This window comes from Pteropus medius, unplaced genomic scaffold (assembly GCF_902729225.1).
Source record: "Pteropus medius unplaced genomic scaffold, Ma_sr-lr_union100, whole genome shotgun sequence".
Lineage (NCBI taxonomy): Eukaryota > Metazoa > Chordata > Mammalia > Chiroptera > Pteropodidae > Pteropus > Pteropus medius.
The window spans coordinates 1034267-1053850 of record NW_024351732.1 but is presented as its reverse complement, the minus strand read 5'-3'; the positions used below and the strand labels follow the sequence as shown (position 1 = coordinate 1053850).

Sequence of the window (19584 nt, the reverse complement as noted above, 5' to 3'; positions counted from 1 at the left end):
CGACAGCCACAGCAGACCCTAACCCAAGATCCTTTTCTAAGTCATCAGTGATCACACAGCCTTTTCCGTGCAAACTCATTCCCCCCGGGGAATGGAAAGGTCCTAGCAATTCCCCACCACCATTGTGTTACCCCGTCTCTCAACACCAAAGCTTCCTTCCAGTGAGACCACGTAGTCAAATCTCTCACCCAGTGCCTCAGCCTCCCCACCCTATCTGTCTCAATCATGCCTGGGGTTTGGGAAAGAGCATTTGAGTCTGTCTTGGAGCCTCAGGCATGGCAGAAGAATTGACATCCTCAAAATAAAACCCCTCTTGCCAGCATCACCCCAAGTACCTGATTCTTAATGTCTACGAAGGCATGTCTAACTTGTTCTCCAAACATTTCTAAGCACCACACCACAGCCGCCCCAAAAGACACCCCTAAACAGGCATATCTTTTTAATTCTCTGATTCTCCTGTTTTAGAGGGTCCCCAGCTGGCCCTTCCACACCCATCCTTTGGCTCTTGCCAAGGCTGTGGGGAGGGCGAATGAAGAAGCATCTCCGGGAGGAACCTCTCCCAGTCACCTCAAACCTTCTACCTTTGGAAGCCTCCCCACCCAGTTCTCCAAGTCCAGTTTCTTCAGATCCGGGGTCCCAGGAAGAAAGACGAAAGGGCGCCCCTACCCACCCTTTAGCCCACACTACGTTGAGGACCTAGCCGTACTCCAGCGGCAGTATCTCTGGCCCAGGCTGGGCTGGGGGCTGGGGAGGCAGAGCAGCGAAGGGGGGAGATGTGCGGTGGACTCTCTTCCCTTTCCTCTTCCTCCCCCTCTCGGTTCCAACTCCCAAATTGGGGGCCGGGCCAGGCAGCTCTGATTGGCTGGGGGACGGGCGGCCGGCTCCCCCTCTCCCAGGGGCCGGGTTCCTCCCCGCTCTCCAGTGGGATGGTTTAAAAAGGGCCCGGGCCACTGGTCGGAGCAGACGGGAGTTTCTCCTCGGGGTCGGAGCAGGAGGCACGCGGAGTGTGAGGCCACGCATGAGCGGACGCTAACCCCTACCCCTGCCGCAAAGAGTCTACATGTCTAGGGTCTAGACATGTTCAGCTTTGTGGACCTCCGGCTCCTGCTCCTCTTAGCGGCCACCGCCCTCCTGACGCACGGCCAAGAGGAGGGCCAAGAAGAAGACAGTAAGTCCCAAACTTTGGGGGAGTCCAAGGCTACTTGGTGTCGCCGGGTCTCGGGAGTCCGCGACTTAAACGGAGACTCGGGATGCTCCAGAGCCTCGGGGATGGGAGGGAGGGCGCTTCCTCGGCGCCCTGGGAGAGAAGGGAGCCCACCCTAGGTGGAGGGTGGAGATGAGCGCACTCAGGAGCAGGAGGGGAGGATGGAGCGCGGCGTGGTTAGCACAGGACGGAGTCCTGAGCGCGCACGGTGTAGTAGTACAACCGGAGAAAAGGGTGTCTGAGCTCGGAGTAGGGGAAAGTACGTCGAAGATGGGATGGGGGCGCCAAGCTGAGAATTTGGAGCCCAAGATGTAAAAGCTATCAGGAAGGCTGTGGGATGATTCATAAGGAAAAATTGTTTGCCCTCTCTGCAGGCTAGACAGTGTTGCTGCGGCCGCGGGAGTGCTGGGCTGAGGGGGGAGGGGGCACGGAGAGTGGGCGGGTTGGAGCTTGAGAAACTTTGGCGCGGCCTGCGCAGGGCGGGGTCCTTGCGCCCTCTGCTGATCAATACGGAGCACCGCACCTCTCTGTCCAGTGCTTCCCCGCGCTGGAGCTGGAGCGGGAAGACTTGAGTTATTGCCGAGTGCGATCCCCACCTCTAGACCTGGAAAATAGACCTGGAAAATAAACCTGGGGATGGAATAGCCTCTATCTCTAAAGGAAGTGGCCAGTCTAGGCAAACCCTTTAGTGTTGCCCGCCATCTAGTGGCTGTCTGGGTAACGCTCGCGCGGTGGGCCTGGTTAACAGCTAACTTCATTACTATTTGTGGACTTCTGGGTTCTTTGGTTAAGGAGTGACCCAGAGGCACTGGCTGACTTTGGGAAACAGGGGTTGTTCCTGAGAGAGGGCTTTTGAGATGTCTGGGCGCTGGAGGTCAGGGCGTCTCCAACTCTGGAGGTACATGTCAAATTTCTGGGCAGGACCCCACGCCAATCGGCCCTTCCCCATCCTCCAAGCCCCGCCCACGCCATCCCACCTGCCCAGGGAATGGGGCGGAATGGGGGCTGGACCTCCCATCTCTCCTCCCAGCGCCTCCTCCTGTCACCACCCAGACCACTCCCCACAAGCCTGCCCTCTTGCTGGAGCCCCTCCTGTTCTTTCTCCCTCCCCCCTCCCCCCTCTGGGCTTTTTATTTCACTTGGCCTCAGCACCAATGGGCTGAGGTTGGAGTTGGAAGCAACCCCCGCCTAAAGCTTTGTTTAAATTCCTGAGAACTGGAAAGAGTTATAGCCGCCCTGGCCAGGAGCCTCAGCGCTGTCACTGGCGCTGATGAGGAGCAGATGAACTTTTAAGGATATGGGGGAAAGAGGGGGTGAGGGGAAGAGGCGGGAAATGGAAAATCTAAATGTGTCTCTAAGACTGAGGGGACGGGCGGTAGGGTTGGGGTCCCCGGAGCCCTGAGGTGGGAGGCTCGGGCGCCGCAGACAGCCTCGCTCTTCCTCTCTTGCCTCAGTCCCACCAGTCACCTGCGTACAGAACGGCCTCAGGTACCATGACCGAGAAGTATGGAAACCCGAAGTCTGCCGGATCTGTGTCTGCGACAACGGCAACGTACTGTGCGATGACGTGATCTGCGAGGACACTAAGAACTGCCCCGGCGCCGTAGCCCCCCCGGGCGAGTGCTGCCCGGTCTGCCCCGACGGCGAGGGTAGGGCTTCGGGCCTGGGACTGGGGAGGGCTGGGCCACTCTCTCGACCTGTGCCCGGGAGACAGACCTCTGCCGCCTGGGACGCTGGAGCAAACCCTGCCTCTAACCCGCGTATCTTCTCCCCCTAGTGTCGCCTACGGACCAAGAAACCGCAGGAGTCGAGGTAATAATCCTCTGCCCTCGACTTTTGCCATCCCGCCCGTGACTCCCCATGGTCCTCCTTTCTCTAACTTAGCTTATTTTATTTCTTCTCCCCCAACCCCAAAGGGACCCAAAGGAGACACCGGCCCCCGAGGCCCAAGGGTAAGCATTGGGCTCTCAGCTGTTGTGGGCTGGAGGTGCGGAGGCTCCTGGCCTGCATTCACCCTGCCCACCCTCTCCCTCTTCAGGGACCCTCAGGCCCCCCTGGCCGAGATGGCATCCCTGGCCAGCCTGGACTTCCCGGACCCCCCGGACCTCCTGGACCTCCCGGACCCCCTGGCCTCGGAGGAGTAAGTATAGAGTGCAGACACTCGCGGAAGGCCTTGTGTGCTCCTCTCCTCCCCAAACCCCTGTTGCTTTCTTTGTTTTTTTGTTTTTTGTTTTTGGCAGATGGTATATTTTGTATTTTGAAATAATTGCAATCATACAAAAAGTTGCGAGAACAGTGCAAAGTATTCTCATATCCCCTTCAATTTGTCACATTTGCTTTATCAGTCTCTGTCTCTGTATACAGATAATTATCGTTATTTTTCTCTCTGCATCAGTTATTTGAGAGTAAGTTGCTGATACTTTGTCCCTTTGCTCCTAAATACTTCAGTGTGTATTTCCAGAAAACAAGCACATTCCCTTACATATCATTGCACAATGATTACATTTGGGAAATTTAACATTAATACAATATCGTATCTAATATGCAGTCCATATTCAAATTTCACCAATGTCCCAATAATGTCCTTGATAGCATTTTTTTTTTTTTCCTTATCTGGAATCCAAATCCAATCCAGGGTCATGGACTTAATTGTCATGTCTCTCTAGTTTGCTTTCAACTGGAACATTTCCTCAGACTTTTTTTTGCCTTTCATGACACCGACATTTTTTGAAGAAGCCAGTTGTTTTGTAGACCGTTCCTCAGTTTGGGTTTGTTGGATGTGTCTTCATGATTAGATTCGAGTGATGCATTTTGGCAGGACTATCTGACATGTGATGTTGTTGTCCAGCTTAGTGCATCCCATCAGGAGGCGCGTGATGTCAGTTTGTCCCATTATTGGATGATGTGTTCTGCATTTCAGCTCACTCCCCGACCCCACTTTCTCATACATTCTCTCTTGTTTTTTCTAGAACTTTGCTCCCCAAATGTCTTATGGCTATGATGAGAAATCAGCTGGAGTTTCCGTGCCTGGCCCCATGGTAAGCCACCAGGGGGAGCAGAGATGACAGAAGAGCTGATGGGGATCCAGACAAGATGGGCCAGTGATGGTAAACGGAGGTGGCAGAGATAACTTAAGAGATCACGATAACCTTTGGGACTCAGAGTCTTTCAAGGATGCAAGACAACTGGGTGGTTTCAACAGGAACCAATGGGAGAAAGCAAGACTAGACCCAGGCTGCACTTTCCCACAGAGGTATCACTGTGGCCACCGTTTCTTTTCTTTTGTAGGGTCCTTCTGGTCCTCGTGGTCTCCCTGGCCCCCCTGGTGCACCTGTGAGTATCCAGGATGTCTTCATACGCCACCTTGGGCTTTGGTCTTTTGGGGGGAGTGTTGGGATGAGGGCAGGGAACGTGCTCCAAGATCTCATGGTGAGATGAGGAAAGGTTGGCAGAGACCTGCCCTTCTAACCCCGCCCTCTCTCCTTGTCCTTCAGGGTCCCCAAGGTTTCCAAGGTCCCCCTGGTGAGCCTGGCGAGCCTGGAGCCTCAGTAAGTGTCCCCTAACTTGTACTCTATACAAATACACACTCTTTCTACAAATATATGGATGCTCCACCCCCATCTGGAGTCTTCCTTTCCTCCTTCTTCCAATCCCAGCCTTCCCTTTCTTGTTGCCATTATCTTGGTGATTCTAATCTTCTCTTCTCCTATCTCTTCTAGGGTCCCATGGGTCCCCGTGGTCCCCCTGGCCCCCCTGGCAAGAACGGAGATGATGTAAGTAGCCCCCATGAGAAGATATCATCTGACCCCCACTGCCTCTATGAGCTGAGTCCCTATAATCTCCACCCCAATGGCCCACCATCTTCAGTGGTGGTACCCAGGAAAGGAGGTCAAGTTCTCCCTGATGCACAGGACTTCCCTTGAACAATGATGTCTACCCTTCAAGGGATGTTTCCCTATCTCCCCATCAGGAGTGACGGCTCTTCCCCTCACCCCAGCCACCATCCCCATCCCTCAGGGTGAATGACTTCCTTAATCTTAACTGCTGTCAGCACCTCAGATTTGCTCTCCATATGGTGAGACTGAAATGCTGGTGACAGAAATAAATAGGAATTCCTTTGGAGGGAATTAAAGTTCACCAAATAAAGAGTTTCATGGTAGATTTAAACTGTGCTTTAAATTTAAAGATAAAATTCTGGGCCCCTACATCTGACCCCCAACAATCCCAAGAAGATTCAGACCTTCCACACTTTTCCAGCCCAGTGTCACAGGCACTAAGGCCTTTCCTCCATCCCTCAGGGTGAAGCTGGAAAGCCTGGTCGCCCTGGTGAGCGTGGGCCTCCTGGACCTCAGGTGAGCAGGATAGCATGTCTGGCCTCCGGCTTTGCTGTATTTGGGCTTCACTGGGAGCTGTGTCCACAGCGGTGTCTTCTAATGGTCCTGTCTTTCTTTTCTTTTTGCTCCAGGGTGCTCGAGGATTGCCCGGAACAGCTGGTCTCCCTGGAATGAAGGGACACAGAGTGAGTCCCCTTTAATGCATCTAAGCTCCCAAAGTCTCAGCAGCCCACCATTCCAGCCCCTTCCCCAAAGGATCTTGGCATGTGTCATGGTGGGCGACAGCTGCAGAAGTCCCACAGGATAGAGAGTAGATATCAAAAAAAACTTCTCTCCATTGGGAAGGAAATACTAATAAAGAGATTTGGTGAGACCTTGGGCCAGCTGAGGTTTAGTGTAGCTCAGAGACAGCGGAATGGCTGTGGTGAACTCCTGAAGCATCTTCTCAGGTCTGGGTGGGTGTCAAGGTGGTCCACCCCCTCCACAGGGTCTCACCTTGGCCCCCCTTCCTATCTTAGGGTTTCAGTGGTTTGGATGGTGCCAAGGGAGATTCTGGTCCTGCCGGTCCCAAGGTAAGAGGCTGTCTGAATATCGTGGTCCTCCACCTCCCATCCAGTCCCACCATGAACGAATTTCTAATTCTGATCTCTGCTCTATAGGGTGAGCCTGGTAGCCCTGGTGAAAATGGAGCTCCTGGTCAGATGGTAAGTCCACTTCTAGAAGGAAGAGAGGGAGCAGGGTGTAGGGACAAGATGGGGGCTTGAGGGAAGGGGGTGTATCTCCCAGCTCACCTGTCTTCTCTTGGTTTTGCTGTCAGGGCCCCCGTGGTCTGCCTGGTGAGAGAGGTCGCCCTGGAGCCCCTGGCCCTGCTGTGAGTACTCCTGGCCCCTTGGGGGATCCCTGGGATCTGAAAGGGTTTCCCTCAGGAGTTACAAGGACCAACCAGTGCTCAGTGGACATAATCGGGGCTTCCCCTCTGTCCTGCAGGGTGCTCGTGGAAATGATGGTGCTACTGGTGCTGCTGGACCTCCCGTAAGTATGACCCCTAGACCTCAGTGCCTGGGAGTGGGTGGGGGTCTCAGTGTCATCTCTTGGGGATGACACTGGGGGTAGGCTGTGTTGGTCTGAACTCCGAGACCTCTTCTGTCCCAAGCGTGACTTGCAGCTGCCACCTTCCTTCTCGCTAACATCTCCCTTTCACGCACAGGGTCCCACTGGTCCCGCCGGTCCTCCTGGATTCCCCGGTGCTGTCGGTGCTAAGGTGAGACCCCTGTCCTCTTCTGAGCATAGCTCCCATAGGCCGAGGGATCTTCTTGCTCCCCAAACCAGAGGGACCCAGAGTGGGCAAGAGAGAAGCCCATTCCCCAGCATCTTTGTCCTGGGGTCCCTTTCTCTGATCTCAGAGTCCTGATTCTTGGTCTCCTGTCCCCGCCCTTCACCACACACCATCCAAAGGTGAGGTTGGGCTCCTAGGGTGGCTCCTGACAAGTCCTTTCTTCTCATCCAGGGCGAAGCTGGTCCCCAAGGATCCCGGGGCTCTGAAGGTCCCCAGGGCGTGCGTGGTGAGCCAGGCCCTCCTGGCCCTGCTGGTGCTGCTGGCCCTGCTGTGAGTATTGCCTCCTCAGTGGCCCTGTACCCCTCCCCAGCTCAGAACCCTTGCCTGTCACTCACTTGCTTCTTTCTGTGCCACAGGGAAACCCTGGTGCTGATGGACAGCCTGGTGCTAAAGGTGCTAACGTAAGTATCCTATGGATTTCAGAGCTGTCCCTGATGCCCACCTCCCACCTGCCCTGTGCCCTCCACTCCTGAAGCTCAACCTGCTCTGCCCCCTACAGGGCGCTCCTGGTATTGCTGGTGCTCCCGGTTTTCCTGGTGCCAGAGGCCCCTCTGGACCCCAGGGCCCCGGCGGCCCCCCTGGTCCCAAGGGTAACAGCGTAAGTACCACTCTCTCATTCATGCCCAACTCTGCACTGGCTCCACTGCAGCCGTCCCCTAGGAAGCATGAAGATCAAGGCCAACTGAACTGCCCCAACACTCTGCTCAACCTCTGCTTCTCCCCCCACACAGGGTGAACCTGGTGCTCCTGGCAACAAAGGAGACGCTGGCGCCAAGGGAGAGCCCGTAAGTCCCCCTGCGGCTCAGCCCACCTGCCTGGAAACGCCTCGAGGGAGATTCGGGGAGGGCCGGGAGCGCCTGGTGCTGGAGGCTAGGCTCCCGCCGGCTCCGGAGCTGGCATCAGGACGGGCCCTCTCTACAGGCTGTCCCCTCTTCTCTGCTCTCTCCAGGGCCCCACTGGTATTCAAGGACCCCCTGGCCCTGCTGGAGAAGAAGGAAAGCGAGGAGCCCGGGGTGAACCCGGACCTTCCGGCCTGCCTGGACCCCCTGGCGAGCGTGTAAGTGTCCTCTTCTCCGCCCCCAGTGCCAGTCCGGTGTCCCACGTCTGAGCTCACTGACCTCCTCTCCTCCTGCAGGGTGGACCTGGTAGCCGTGGTTTTCCTGGTGCAGATGGTGTAGCTGGTCCCAAGGTAACTACTCATCACGGCTAGAGGCTGACCTTGCTGCTTCTTGCCTATTACTTCCTTCTTACAGTTGTCATCAGCCCCCTCATACCCATCCTATCTCAGTCATTAGATTCCATGCTGTGGCTGCAGACTTCCCTCTTCACACTTGGCCTCCCCTTGACCTTCCCACCTCCAATAATGCCCCTCAAAGTCCCCCACCTCCCTGGGAGGAAGAAGATTCTGGCCCCTGGTAAAGAGGCCCAGACTTGAGACCCTAACTGTTCCTGTGACCTCCCCTCCAACCAGGGTCCCGCTGGTGAACGTGGTTCTCCTGGCCCTGCTGGCCCCAAAGGCTCTCCTGGTGAAGCTGGTCGCCCCGGTGAAGCTGGTCTGCCTGGTGCCAAGGTGAGACCCCCAGCCCTTGGCCTAGGACCCTGCCCGTTCGATGTTGGGTCTGGAGGGATGAGGTGCTCTGGAGATCTGCCTTCTGGAGTGTCCCTCACCCCAGCTTCCACTCTTTTTCCTCCTCCATCCCCTTTCTCCCCGACCCTGGCCACACCTCTCGACTCCCCCTTAGGGTCTGACTGGAAGCCCTGGCAGTCCCGGCCCTGATGGCAAAACTGGCCCCGCTGTAAGTATCGCGCCCCCGGCCTGCGCCCCCTCTTCTGACCGCCCACCGTCTGTTCTCACCTCTGATTTTGTGCCTTTCACCCTCAGGGTCCCGCTGGTCAAGATGGTCGCCCTGGACCTCCAGGCCCCCCTGGTGCCCGTGGTCAGGCTGGTGTGATGGGATTCCCTGGGCCTAAAGGTGCTGCTGTGAGTATTCAGGGAGGAGTGTCACAGAGCCAGGGACAGACACTCTGGAAGGCGAAAGCCCTGGCTTCTGAGCCCAGCTCTGCCACTGACCTGTTGTGTGGCCTCAGGCCACTCACTGCCCCTCTCTGGACCTCAGTCTCCCTATTCACAAAATGAGAGACCCCTCCTGGCACCGCTACCACCTCTCTATCCCTGGAAATAAGTATTGTTGGTGCACCCCACAAACACACATGGGGATAAGGTGGGCCTTATATATGATAGTCACCCACAAATCTTGGGAGTTCTTTAAGGTTCAAAAGGAGGTATCAGAGGAAATGAAAGTCCTTGCAGCTCAGGTCACCGCACACATATGACAGAAAGGAGGAAGGGAAGAGGGTGGAAAGAGGAGCTGAAGGGGCACGTCTGTGGGGAGAGGCTAAGGGACCAGCGGTAGAAGCCAGCAAAGACGTTTCCCCAGGGCCCAAGGCACCTTTAAAAATTCCACTCGAAGTAAACAGAAGGGACCTAGTGGCGCGATTTCCTACTTCGGCCCCCTTAACCTTGACTCTTTCCCCCCAGGGAGAGCCTGGCAAAGCTGGAGAGCGAGGTGTTCCCGGACCCCCCGGCGCTGTGGTAAGTCTCTTACTTGTCCTCCTCCCTGCAGGAGGGGTGCAGGAGGCTGAAGCCCGTCATCCGGGCACCAGGAGCCCCCAGCCCGGGCCCTGCCCACCTGCCCCCTCTTCCTCCACCTGCCTCACCTCTCTGAGTTATTTTTCACTCTCTTCCCACAGGGTGCCGCTGGCAAAGACGGAGAAGCTGGAGCTCAGGGTCCCCCCGGCCCTGCTGTAAGTTTCCCTGACAGAGGCCTGCAGTGGGGGCACAGTGGAGCAGGAAAGGGGAGACGCCCCCTGCCCCTCCTCTCCTGGGCCTTCCCCTGACCACGGCTTTATCTCCTGACAGGGCCCTGCTGGTGAGAGGGGTGAACAAGGCCCTGCCGGCTCCCCTGGATTCCAGGTGAGGCCTCACAGCTGGCAGGAGGTGGGCGGAGGGTGTGGGTTCCCCTTTGTTCTCTTCTGGATTCTAATACCTTCTTCTTCCCTCTCTTATTTCTCACCTCCAGGGTCTCCCTGGCCCCTCTGGTCCTCCTGGCGAAGCAGGCAAACCCGGTGAACAGGTAAGGGGGAGCAGCAATCGGAGAGGCAGAAATAGAGAGAGGACAGAGAGAGAAGCCAGCCTTTCTAGCTAGTCAGACACCCATCCCGTGGAGGGGTCATGGTTAGACACCAGGATGGACTTTCCGTCATGAAGGGAGGAGCTACACAGAGGGAAGCAGGAAGCTGTACCTGGGCATGATATGATCCGGAAGATGCTGTATGGCTGCTGGTCTGGAGAACTTCTTTCTAGAGATGCTGGAATACTCTATGACTCCCTCAACTCAAAGTTGGGGGCGGTGTCATTGGCACATCTTGAGGAGTAGAGAGTAGAGGGACGATCCTAGTTTCAGTGCTGCAAACGCACTGGTTTCTAATCACAGACCACCCCCCACCCAAGGCCAGCCTCCAACAGGAGGGCAGGGGTGCTTTCTAGTGCAGAGGGCCCTTTGCTCACGGTCTGTCGCTCCCTCCCCCTTCCCCTCAGGGTGTTCCTGGAGACCTTGGTGCCCCCGGCCCCTCTGGAGCAAGAGTAAGTAGAACCTCTGCTTTTCCCATCTAGATGCCTAAAGCTTGGCCCTATCTCTGGAGCTGCCATCACGTGCCCTTTCCTTTCTTCCCTCCTAGGGCGAGAGAGGTTTCCCTGGCGAGCGTGGTGTACAAGGTCCCCCCGGTCCCGCAGGTCCCCGCGGGGCCAATGGTGCCCCTGGCAATGATGGTGCTAAGGTGAGGACAGCACCGACACCAGGTCGAGCCCCTCCTGCAGCAGGAGACACCTGGCTGTGCACAAAGCCACCTAGATGTCAGGGAGGGGTGGGGGGACAAGGCCGGGGTGAGGTCCAAGTACAGCCTGAAGTCCTGGGCTGTGGGTCTTTCCTCTCAGCTGGTGCCTATCTTTGGCCTCAGAACCAAGCCTGGGAGATATTAAGAGGAAGCTCAGGGCTGTGACCCACTCCTGGGACCCCAGGCCTCACTCCAGTCCTCTTGGTTGTCACATAGGGTGATGCTGGTGCCCCTGGAGCCCCCGGCAGCCAAGGTGCCCCTGGCCTTCAGGGAATGCCTGGTGAACGAGGTGCAGCTGGCCTTCCAGGCCCTAAGGGTGACAGAGTAAGTTCAACCGTCGTCCCCTGAGCCTGGTGTGGTTCCCATTCTCTGTCTACTTTGGATTCCTCGGCCTCTCTACCCCGTCTCTGTGATCTTTTTCTTTTCCTTAATCCTCACTTTTTTTCCTCTGGCCTCTTTACTGATGACCTTCTGCCTGTGGTCCAGGCCCTTCTCTTCCCATGAATTATCATGGCAACAAGCGGTGGGGCTCCCTCCTAAATGGGGGATCCCTTAATCATCCCTCTTTACTTGCATTCCTGGGAATCCTCAGGCAGGCACTTTTTCCCCTGAAAAGTCTTAAGTCCTCAGCATGGGGGATGCGGAGCAGAGCTGGGAAGGAGTCTCAGACATCAGCAAGACATGCTAGGTCACCTCCTTGCCCCATGCTGGAAGTCTCAAGCTTTCCTATGTCTTTAGGGCGATGCTGGTCCCAAAGGTGCTGATGGTGCCCCTGGCAAAGATGGTGTCCGAGGTCTGACTGGCCCCATTGGTCCTCCTGGCCCCGCTGGTGCCCCTGGTGACAAGGTGAGGTGGCCGCCTCCCCACCTTCTTCCCTAACACAGCATTCCCAGCAAGCCTGGGCATGGCTCTCCGAGGAAAGCAGGTCCCGAAGGGAGGGGAGTCTCTCTGGGGTCATCTGCCAGGAGTATTCAGGATGGGCCCTGACCCTGAGCCTCATGTCTGTCTCTCTCAGGGAGAATCCGGTCCCAGCGGTCCTGCTGGTCCCACTGGAGCTCGTGGTGCCCCTGTGAGTACAGAAGACCCTGTTAAGGCCCCATCCTTGGCCCTTCTCTTCCTCCGTACCGCCCCCCACCCCATCCTCTTTCTGTTCTTTCTCCAACACTGCTCCTGCCCCCTGGGCCCTGGGGAATGCTCCTTAGGGCCCCTCCTCCTCCTCACCTGTCCCTCCAGCACCCCAGCAGCACCCCCCACCCCACCCCCCCATGTCAGGGCCTCTCCAGTTTACTTCCTTTTCTTCTAGGGAGACCGTGGTGAACCTGGTCCCCCCGGTCCTGCTGGTTTTGCTGGCCCCCCTGTAAGTACCAAGACTCCCTTCATTTTTCACCACCAAATAGGATCTGGGACCTTGGGTGACTGGATGAGGACAGAGGCATAGGCCTGAGTTGGGAAAGGAGGGTGGGGAAGGAAACGTCTCCCATTTGAGCATCTTCCTGCCTAGAGTTACTGGCCTAGCTCAGCCCCGTGGAACCACCCGACTCCCTCTGCTGGCATGTCTCCCTCCTCTGCTCACCATACTCCCTCCTTCCTCAGGGTGCTGATGGCCAACCTGGTGCTAAAGGTGAACCCGGTGATGCTGGTGCTAAAGGCGATGCTGGTCCCGCTGGCCCTGCTGGCCCCGCTGGACCTCCCGGCCCCATTGTGAGTATCTCCCTCTCTGCTCCCCAAGCTGCCAACAAGCCTGGACCCAGGACTGGCCCAGCTTTGATGCCTCTTTGCTCTCCTACAGGGTAACGTTGGTGCTCCTGGACCCAAAGGTGCTCGTGGCAGTGCCGGTCCCCCTGTAAGTGTCTCACTCTGTGTCTGTACTGAGGCTGTCCTCAGCCCGCATTCGGAGGGAGGCGCGAATGGGCCAGGTGAGGGGCTGTTCTCCTGACTGCTTCTTCGTCTTCTTTGGCCAGGGTGCTACTGGTTTCCCTGGTGCTGCTGGCCGAGTTGGTCCTCCCGGTCCCTCTGTAAGTATCTGTGGTGGAGACTCCACTGCTCTGGGGGAGCGGGTGGGGGACACAGGCTGTGAAGAGCGTAGTGGGCCTGACTGAGGCCTCAGTGGAGCTCCTGAATACACTGGAATCTGACAGCCCCTCTTCTCCCCATCCAGGGAAATGCTGGGCCCCCTGGCCCTCCTGGTCCTGTTGGCAAAGAAGGCGGCAAAGGCCCCCGTGGTGAGACTGGCCCCGCTGGACGTCCTGGTGAAGCTGGCCCCCCTGGTCCTCCCGGCCCCGCTGGCGAGAAAGGATCCCCTGGTGCTGACGGACCCGCTGTGAGTTCCAGCTCTGAAAGTGTCCAAGGCAGGGGCATGGTTCCTGGCCACTGTGAGGCAACTCACTGCTGTCTGCCTCCCACAGGGTGCTCCTGGCACTCCCGGACCTCAGGGCATTGCCGGACAACGTGGTGTGGTCGGCCTGCCCGGTCAGCGAGGAGAAAGAGGCTTCCCCGGTCTTCCTGGCCCCTCTGTGAGTGCCCCCTCACCTTAGGGGACCCCAAGAACAACTGTCACATGAGTTGGAGGGCACAGGATGAGGGTGGTGGAGCTGATGAGAATCGACACGGTAGATGGTCTGGGGGTTTCTTGGGGCTTCCCCTACCCCATCTCTGGCCTGACTCTTTCTTCTTCCTCAGGGTGAACCTGGCAAACAAGGTCCTTCTGGAACAAGTGGTGAACGTGGCCCCCCTGGTCCCATGGGCCCCCCTGGATTGGCTGGACCCCCTGGCGAGTCTGGACGTGAGGTAAGCAGTCGCCGTCCCCATTCCAGTGCCCTCGGCATGGCCATTTGGGCCTTCGCCTTCGCCTCCCTCCCCTGGCTGACACACGTCTGTCCCTCTGTCTGCAGGGATCTCCCGGTGCTGAAGGCTCCCCTGGACGAGATGGTTCTCCTGGCCCCAAGGTAAGACAGCTGCACCCCCGGGCCACAGCCCCACCTGCTGCTCCCCTGCCTGAGCCTGGCCCTTTCAGTTGGGGCTAACCACACTTCCTTCCTCTTCCTTGCCAGGGTGACCGTGGTGAGACTGGCCCTGCTGGAGCCCCCGGCGCCCCTGGTGCTCCTGGTGCCCCTGGCCCCGTTGGCCCTGCTGGCAAGAGTGGCGACCGTGGTGAGACTGTAAGTAGCTGGGCGCTTGCTTACTGCTTCTGGCCAGGCCAGGGACTTTCCAGGCCTGCCTAGGAGCTGGCAGATGTCCATCTGACTTCACTGAGAAGGGGAAGGAGAGGAGGTCTTGCAAGATATCCAGGTTCTTGGCCTCCCTGAAAACACTGAGCCACAGTTTAGCCTGGAGGCCCCCGTTTCAATAAGTACCCCATCTTCTCCTGAGGAATGGGATTGTCCTCAGGTATTTGCCCAGCTCACATGAAGTTTCATCTGGGGCTTAGGAGAGATAGACATAGTGGGAAAGGATGTGAAGAAAGAGGGGTCTGGCCAAGGGGTGGTCTCATCCTGCAGTTCAGGCTGTGCCAGCCCTCAGCCTCGGGCCTCCCTGGCCAGGATCTAATGCTCTCTTTGCTTTTCCCAGGGTCCTGCTGGTCCTGCTGGTCCCGTCGGCCCCGTTGGTGCCCGTGGCCCCACTGTAAGTGCCCTGTGTGTCCTCGGAATCCTTGTCCAGGCATGGACTGCACCCCACTCAGTGCTAATGGACCTTCCACTTGACAACCTGTTCCCTCTTCTCTTCTAGGGACCCCAAGGTCCCCGTGGTGACAAGGGTGAGACAGGCGAACAGGGCGACAGAGGCATAAAGGGTCACCGTGGTTTCTCCGGTCTCCAGGGTCCCCCTGGCCCCCCTGTGAGTATACTCAACCCTTCCCCAGCCCCCAATGCCATTGATTCTTCTCTTACATCTTCCTGTGCCCTGCTGTATGATGATGGAGCCCACTTTGCCTCAGTTTCCCTCTCTGGATAGTCATCCTCATTCCTCCCTGGTGGGAAATGGGGTCTGAAGATTTATGGACATTTCCAAGGAGCTTCTGAGAGGGCAAGGGGTACATGAAGAAGGATTGTGGGAGGGGTCTCAGCTTATGGACACCCTAGGAATAGATTTCCAGAAAAAAAGAGGGGGGAGGCTAGGTTGCTGGCCGAATTTGACCCACAATGGGACTGAATTGCCTTTGCATCTGTCCTTCAGGGCTCTCCTGGTGAACAAGGTCCCTCTGGAGCTTCTGGTCCTGCTGGTCCCCGCGTAAGTCATCCCTCTATCCACCTCCTCTTCATGGGTCCTAAGCTTAGGCTCACATCAGGGCCCTTTACCTCTCTGGAGAAGGGTCCGGGGCAAGTGTTAAAGGAAGGGAAGAAGAGTTCTGGACAATTTTACCCAGCCCTTGGCTTCCGCTTCCCATTTATTTCTTCCACAAAAGGTTCCCTGGCCGGGCTGTGGGAAGCAGCGATGATGAAGCTGTAGAGCCAGCACCAGGCGGGGGTGGGGAGGCTTCTCTGCCAGAATTGGGCTGGTCCTGTGTTTTCTGACAGTCTTTTTTTTTTTTTTTTTTTTTTTTTTTTTTTTTTTTTTTTTTTTAACCATCTTCTCCCTGCAGGGTCCCCCTGGCTCTGCTGGTGCTGCTGGCAAAGATGGACTGAACGGTCTTCCAGGCCCCATCGGCCCCCCTGGTCCTCGTGGTCGCACTGGTGATGCTGGTCCTGTTGTACGTAGTTCCCCACCCTGTCTGTCCATGGCATTCCAGTCCGGAGAACGCTCGGACCCCAGTAATCTCCGCACTCCTCCCTCTCTGCGCAGGGTCCCCCTGGCCCTCCTGGCCCTCCTGGTCCCCCTGGTCCTCCCAGCGGCGGTTTCGACTTCAGCTTCCTGCCCCAGCCACCTCAAGAGAAGGCTCACGATGGCGGCCGCTACTACCGGGCCGATGATGCCAATGTTGTCCGTGACCGTGACCTCGAGGTAGACACCACCCTCAAGAGCCTGAGCCAGCAGATCGAAAACATCCGGAGCCCTGAAGGCAGCCGCAAGAACCCCGCCCGCACCTGCCGCGACCTCAAGATGTGCCACTCTGATTGGAAGAGCGGTGAGGGCCTGCCCCGCCCCTGCCCCCCCGCTCCCCCCCGCCCCTGCCCTGCCCCGTCCTGCTCCTCCCGCCACAACACAGCTGAGGCCCTAGGGGCTCTGATGATACCCATGCGTGCTTCGCCTCCCAGACACCCTCTGACTCCATCTTGCCCTGCCCCATTGCAGGAGAATACTGGATTGACCCCAACCAAGGCTGCAACCTAGACGCCATCAAGGTCTTCTGCAACATGGAGACAGGCGAGACCTGCGTGTACCCCACTCAGCCCACTGTGGCCCAGAAGAACTGGTACATCAGCAAGAACCCCAAAGAGAAGAAACACGTCTGGTACGGCGAGAGCATGACCGGAGGATTCCAGGTGCGTGAGCTGGACTCTGGGGCCACTCTCACGAGATGGGGTGGCGAGGGCTCTGAAGGGGCGTGAAGGAAGGTCTTGGATACTCTAGACCTCTTCTAGGTGTGGTGGACAGAGCCGGGCTGGGAGGCAGGTGTCCTGGGTACATAGGGTTCCCGTGGGCAAGTGAGGCCATCTCTGGACGTGGGGGTTCGCTAAGATTGTCTGAGGACTCCAGGAAGGGAGACCAGGACTAGAGACTCCAGCACGGTCACTCACTCTTCGCTCTCCCTACCCTCTGCAGTTCGAGTATGGCGGCCAGGGCTCCGACCCTGCCGATGTGGCCATCCAGCTGACCTTCCTGCGCCTGATGTCCACCGAGGCTTCTCAGAACATCACCTACCACTGCAAGAACAGCGTGGCCTACATGGACCAGCACACAGGCAACCTCAAGAAGTCCCTGCTCCTCCAGGGCTCCAACGAGATCGAGCTCCGGGCCGAGGGCAACAGCCGATTCACCTACACTGTGACCTACGATGGCTGCACGGTGAGTCCCCGGCAGGGTCCCCTCTCTGGGCTTTGGTTTTCCAGGCAGGCCATAGTTCTCACCTCACCACTCCCGCTTGGTGACGCCCCTCTCCCAATGTCTTCCCTTCACCCCAGAGTCACACTGGAGCCTGGGGCAAGACAGTGATCGAATACAAAACCACCAAGACCTCCCGCCTGCCCATCATCGATGTGGCCCCCTTGGACGTTGGCGCCCCAGACCAGGAATTCGGCATCGACATTGCCCCTGTCTGCTTCCTGTAAACTCCCTCCAGCCCAGCCTGGCTCCCTCCCACCCAACCCACTCACCCCTAACCCTGGAAACAGACAGACAACCCAAACTGAACCCCCCAAAAAGCCAAAAAATGGGAGACAATTTCACATGGACTTTGGAAAATTTTTTTTTCCTTTGCATTCATCTCTCAAACTTAGTTTTTATCTTTGACCAACTGAACATGACCAAAAACCAAAAACGCATTCAACCTTACCAAAAACCAAAAAAAAGAATAAATAAATAACTTTTTAAAAAAGGAAGCTTGGTCCACTTGCTTGAAGACCCATGTGGGGGTAAGTCCTTTTCTGCCCATTGGGCTTATGATACCCCAACGCTGCCCTTTCTCCTCCTTTCTCCATGCCTTCTTGGGGCCTCCCTCCACTGCTCCCCAAATCTAAGTCTCCCCAAAAGACACAGGATAGCATGCATTGTCTGCCCAGCAACCAAAGGCAATGCTAAAACACCCAAATGGCCCCCACACTCCCAGCCCACTCCCCTTACCCAGCACCCCCAAACCCTGGGGGGACCTGGGGTTCTCAAACTACCAAAGAAGCCTTACCATCTGGCGTCCCTTGGCCCTGGCAATGTACCCTCCCTTCGTTTTTGAGGGGGTCATGCCAGGGGACCACTGGCCCCTCGACGCCGGGCTTGGAAAAGTCAAGAGGGGCTGTGACAGCGTGGAAATGTGTCGATCCCCGTGCAACAGGGCTGGGCGGGAGAGACTGCTGTGTTCCTCGTGTAACTGTGTTGCTGAAAGACTACCTCATATGTCACTGGGCACCAGCTGTGGGCAGGGGCAGGGTGGGAAGCGGCTTCTCGTTTTATATCAAAGGTGCTACATCTCTGTGATGGGGGGGTGGGGTGGCAAGGGGATCACTGGTGCTATAGAAGTTGAGACGCCCCCCTCTCCCCCAGGCCAGCAAATGTTCCTTTTTTGTTCAAAGTCTTTTTAATCCTTTGGTTTATTTTCTTGTGGATGGGGACTCATGTGAATTTTCTAAAGGTGCTATTTAACACGGAGGAGAGAGAGCTGAGGCTCCAGAAAGTGCCACTCACTCTCCACCCTCTCTCTCCACCCCCCTCACGCCTCGGGCCTGCCCAGGCCTCTCTCTCCAGACCTCTTTCTTCTCTGAAACCCCTTCCTCCTCAACTGCCTCCCATCCTCACGCCTCTCTCTTGGTCTGTCCTGCGTCCTCTCTCGTGGGTTTCGGAGCACAAACTTCCCAAAGCACAAAGCAATTTTCCCCCTGGGGTGGGAGGAAGCAAGAGACTCTGTACCTATTTTGTATGTGTATAATAATTTGAGATGTTTTTAATTATTTTGATTGCTGGAATAAAGCATGTGGAAATGACCCAAACCTATCTGCAGTGGCCTTCTAATTGTCATCCTTGGAGTTGGGGGATGGGATGCCTGGGGAGGAAGCTTTGGGGTTGGTGGGGTGGGCTCTTTTTTTTCCTGCCCCTTCCGTCCTCCTCCTTCCCATCTAGCACCCTCCATGGTCCCTCCCCCTTCCTCTTGCCTTTCCTATGCCTTAACCGATTTTCTTTCCTCTCTCATGCAATCTTCCAAACCCTCTTCTCCCTCACAGTGCATACAGGCAACACACATGTGCAGTGTGCACGCGTGCGTGCGAGCGCGCACACACACACACACACACGCACACACACACACACACGCACACCCCTCCCTTCAGATCCTGGGCTGCCCAAACCTCGTGCCCCTTCTCCCATCAATGCCATCACCTCTCACTGCCCTCTCCACTGCTGTGGGCACCCTGCAGGGTGGGGGCACATGGGAAGGCACTGACCATAGGGCAATGGGAGGCGCATGCCTGGGAGAGGGAAGCAGGGTTGGTGAGGGTACCAGAAGCCCTCAGCAAGACCTCTCCCTGGGCAAACATAAAGAGTCATTTGACCTCCTCCCTCCTTGACCTCTCTGAGCTTCTCCAAAGGAGCAACGAGCAATGAGCCCTGTGCTGAGGGCCTTTCGAGGAGACCTGGAGGAAGGAATGGCTCTTGTTCACTCTCCTGGGCTCCCAGGCAAAAGAAGGAAGGAGTCTGCCCGGCCCTCAGGAGAGTCTCCCCAGAAGCCACAGAGGGCTGCAGTCAAGACCTTACAGAATGCTATCAGGAAGGAGACAGGCCCTAACCCAGTTGAGAATGTACTGGGTCCCTCTCAGCCTTCTTAGTCCCCATAACTCGAGACACCCTGCATGTGGGGTGGCCTAGGAAGGCAGCCCCAGCCCCCTGCCTATTCCTTATCCTTTTAAAAATCCTTGTTTCCTCTTCCTCCTGCTTCTCCCTCCCCTTTCCTTCTCCTCCTCCTCTGCTGGCCCCTACTCTGCCAGCCTGAGACCCTGAGGCTCCCAGGGGGAAGGTGACCGATCAGCTCTCCAATTTCAGGGAAGAGGGACAGCAGTGTGCAGTCAGTGGGGACACAGAGAGGCCGAAATCTGGAGCAGATGAGGTGCCCAGAGACCTGGAGACAGGGAGAAGTTGACAGTTGTCCCTGCCTCCCACCTACTTAGGGACTAAACCTCAAAGGCAGGAGAGGCCCATGTCCCTCCCTCAAGGAGATGAAAAAAGTCCATAGAAGCCAT

The 19584-nt window shown here is 57.0% G+C and overlaps 1 protein-coding gene across 2 annotated transcripts; it reads left to right on the top strand.

Annotated features, from left to right (window-relative positions):
- Nucleotides 1-923: 923 nt before the first annotated feature.
- COL1A1 (collagen type I alpha 1 chain) lies at nt 924-18346 on the top strand. 2 transcript variants are annotated; one of them, XM_039846299.1, is made up of 51 exons: nt 924-1168; nt 2659-2853; nt 2982-3016; nt 3121-3156; nt 3243-3344; nt 4174-4242; nt 4493-4537; nt 4699-4752; nt 4924-4977; nt 5503-5556; nt 5670-5723; nt 6057-6110; nt 6198-6242; nt 6356-6409; nt 6526-6570; nt 6746-6799; nt 7046-7144; nt 7231-7275; nt 7374-7472; nt 7606-7659; nt 7824-7931; nt 8010-8063; nt 8346-8444; nt 8617-8670; nt 8757-8855; nt 9414-9467; nt 9626-9679; nt 9795-9848; nt 9955-10008; nt 10473-10517; nt 10613-10711; nt 10985-11092; nt 11507-11614; nt 11784-11837; nt 12072-12125; nt 12362-12469; nt 12558-12611; nt 12730-12783; nt 12927-13088; nt 13174-13281; nt 13448-13555; nt 13660-13713; nt 13819-13926; nt 14336-14389; nt 14495-14602; nt 14942-14995; nt 15348-15455; nt 15548-15830; nt 15998-16188; nt 16469-16711; nt 16828-18346. In XM_039846299.1, the coding sequence occupies exons 1-51, from the start codon at nt 1078-1080 to the stop codon at nt 16972-16974; spliced, it is 4380 nt and encodes a 1459-aa protein (XP_039702233.1). In that variant the 5' UTR covers nt 924-1077; the 3' UTR covers nt 16975-18346. The 2 variants fall into 2 exon arrangements, with proteins under 2 accessions (XP_039702233.1, XP_039702234.1); XM_039846300.1 differs by lacking the exons at nt 6526-6570; nt 6746-6799; nt 7046-7144 and having other exon boundaries at nt 925-1168.
- The last annotated feature ends 1238 nt before the right edge of the window (nt 18347-19584 follow it).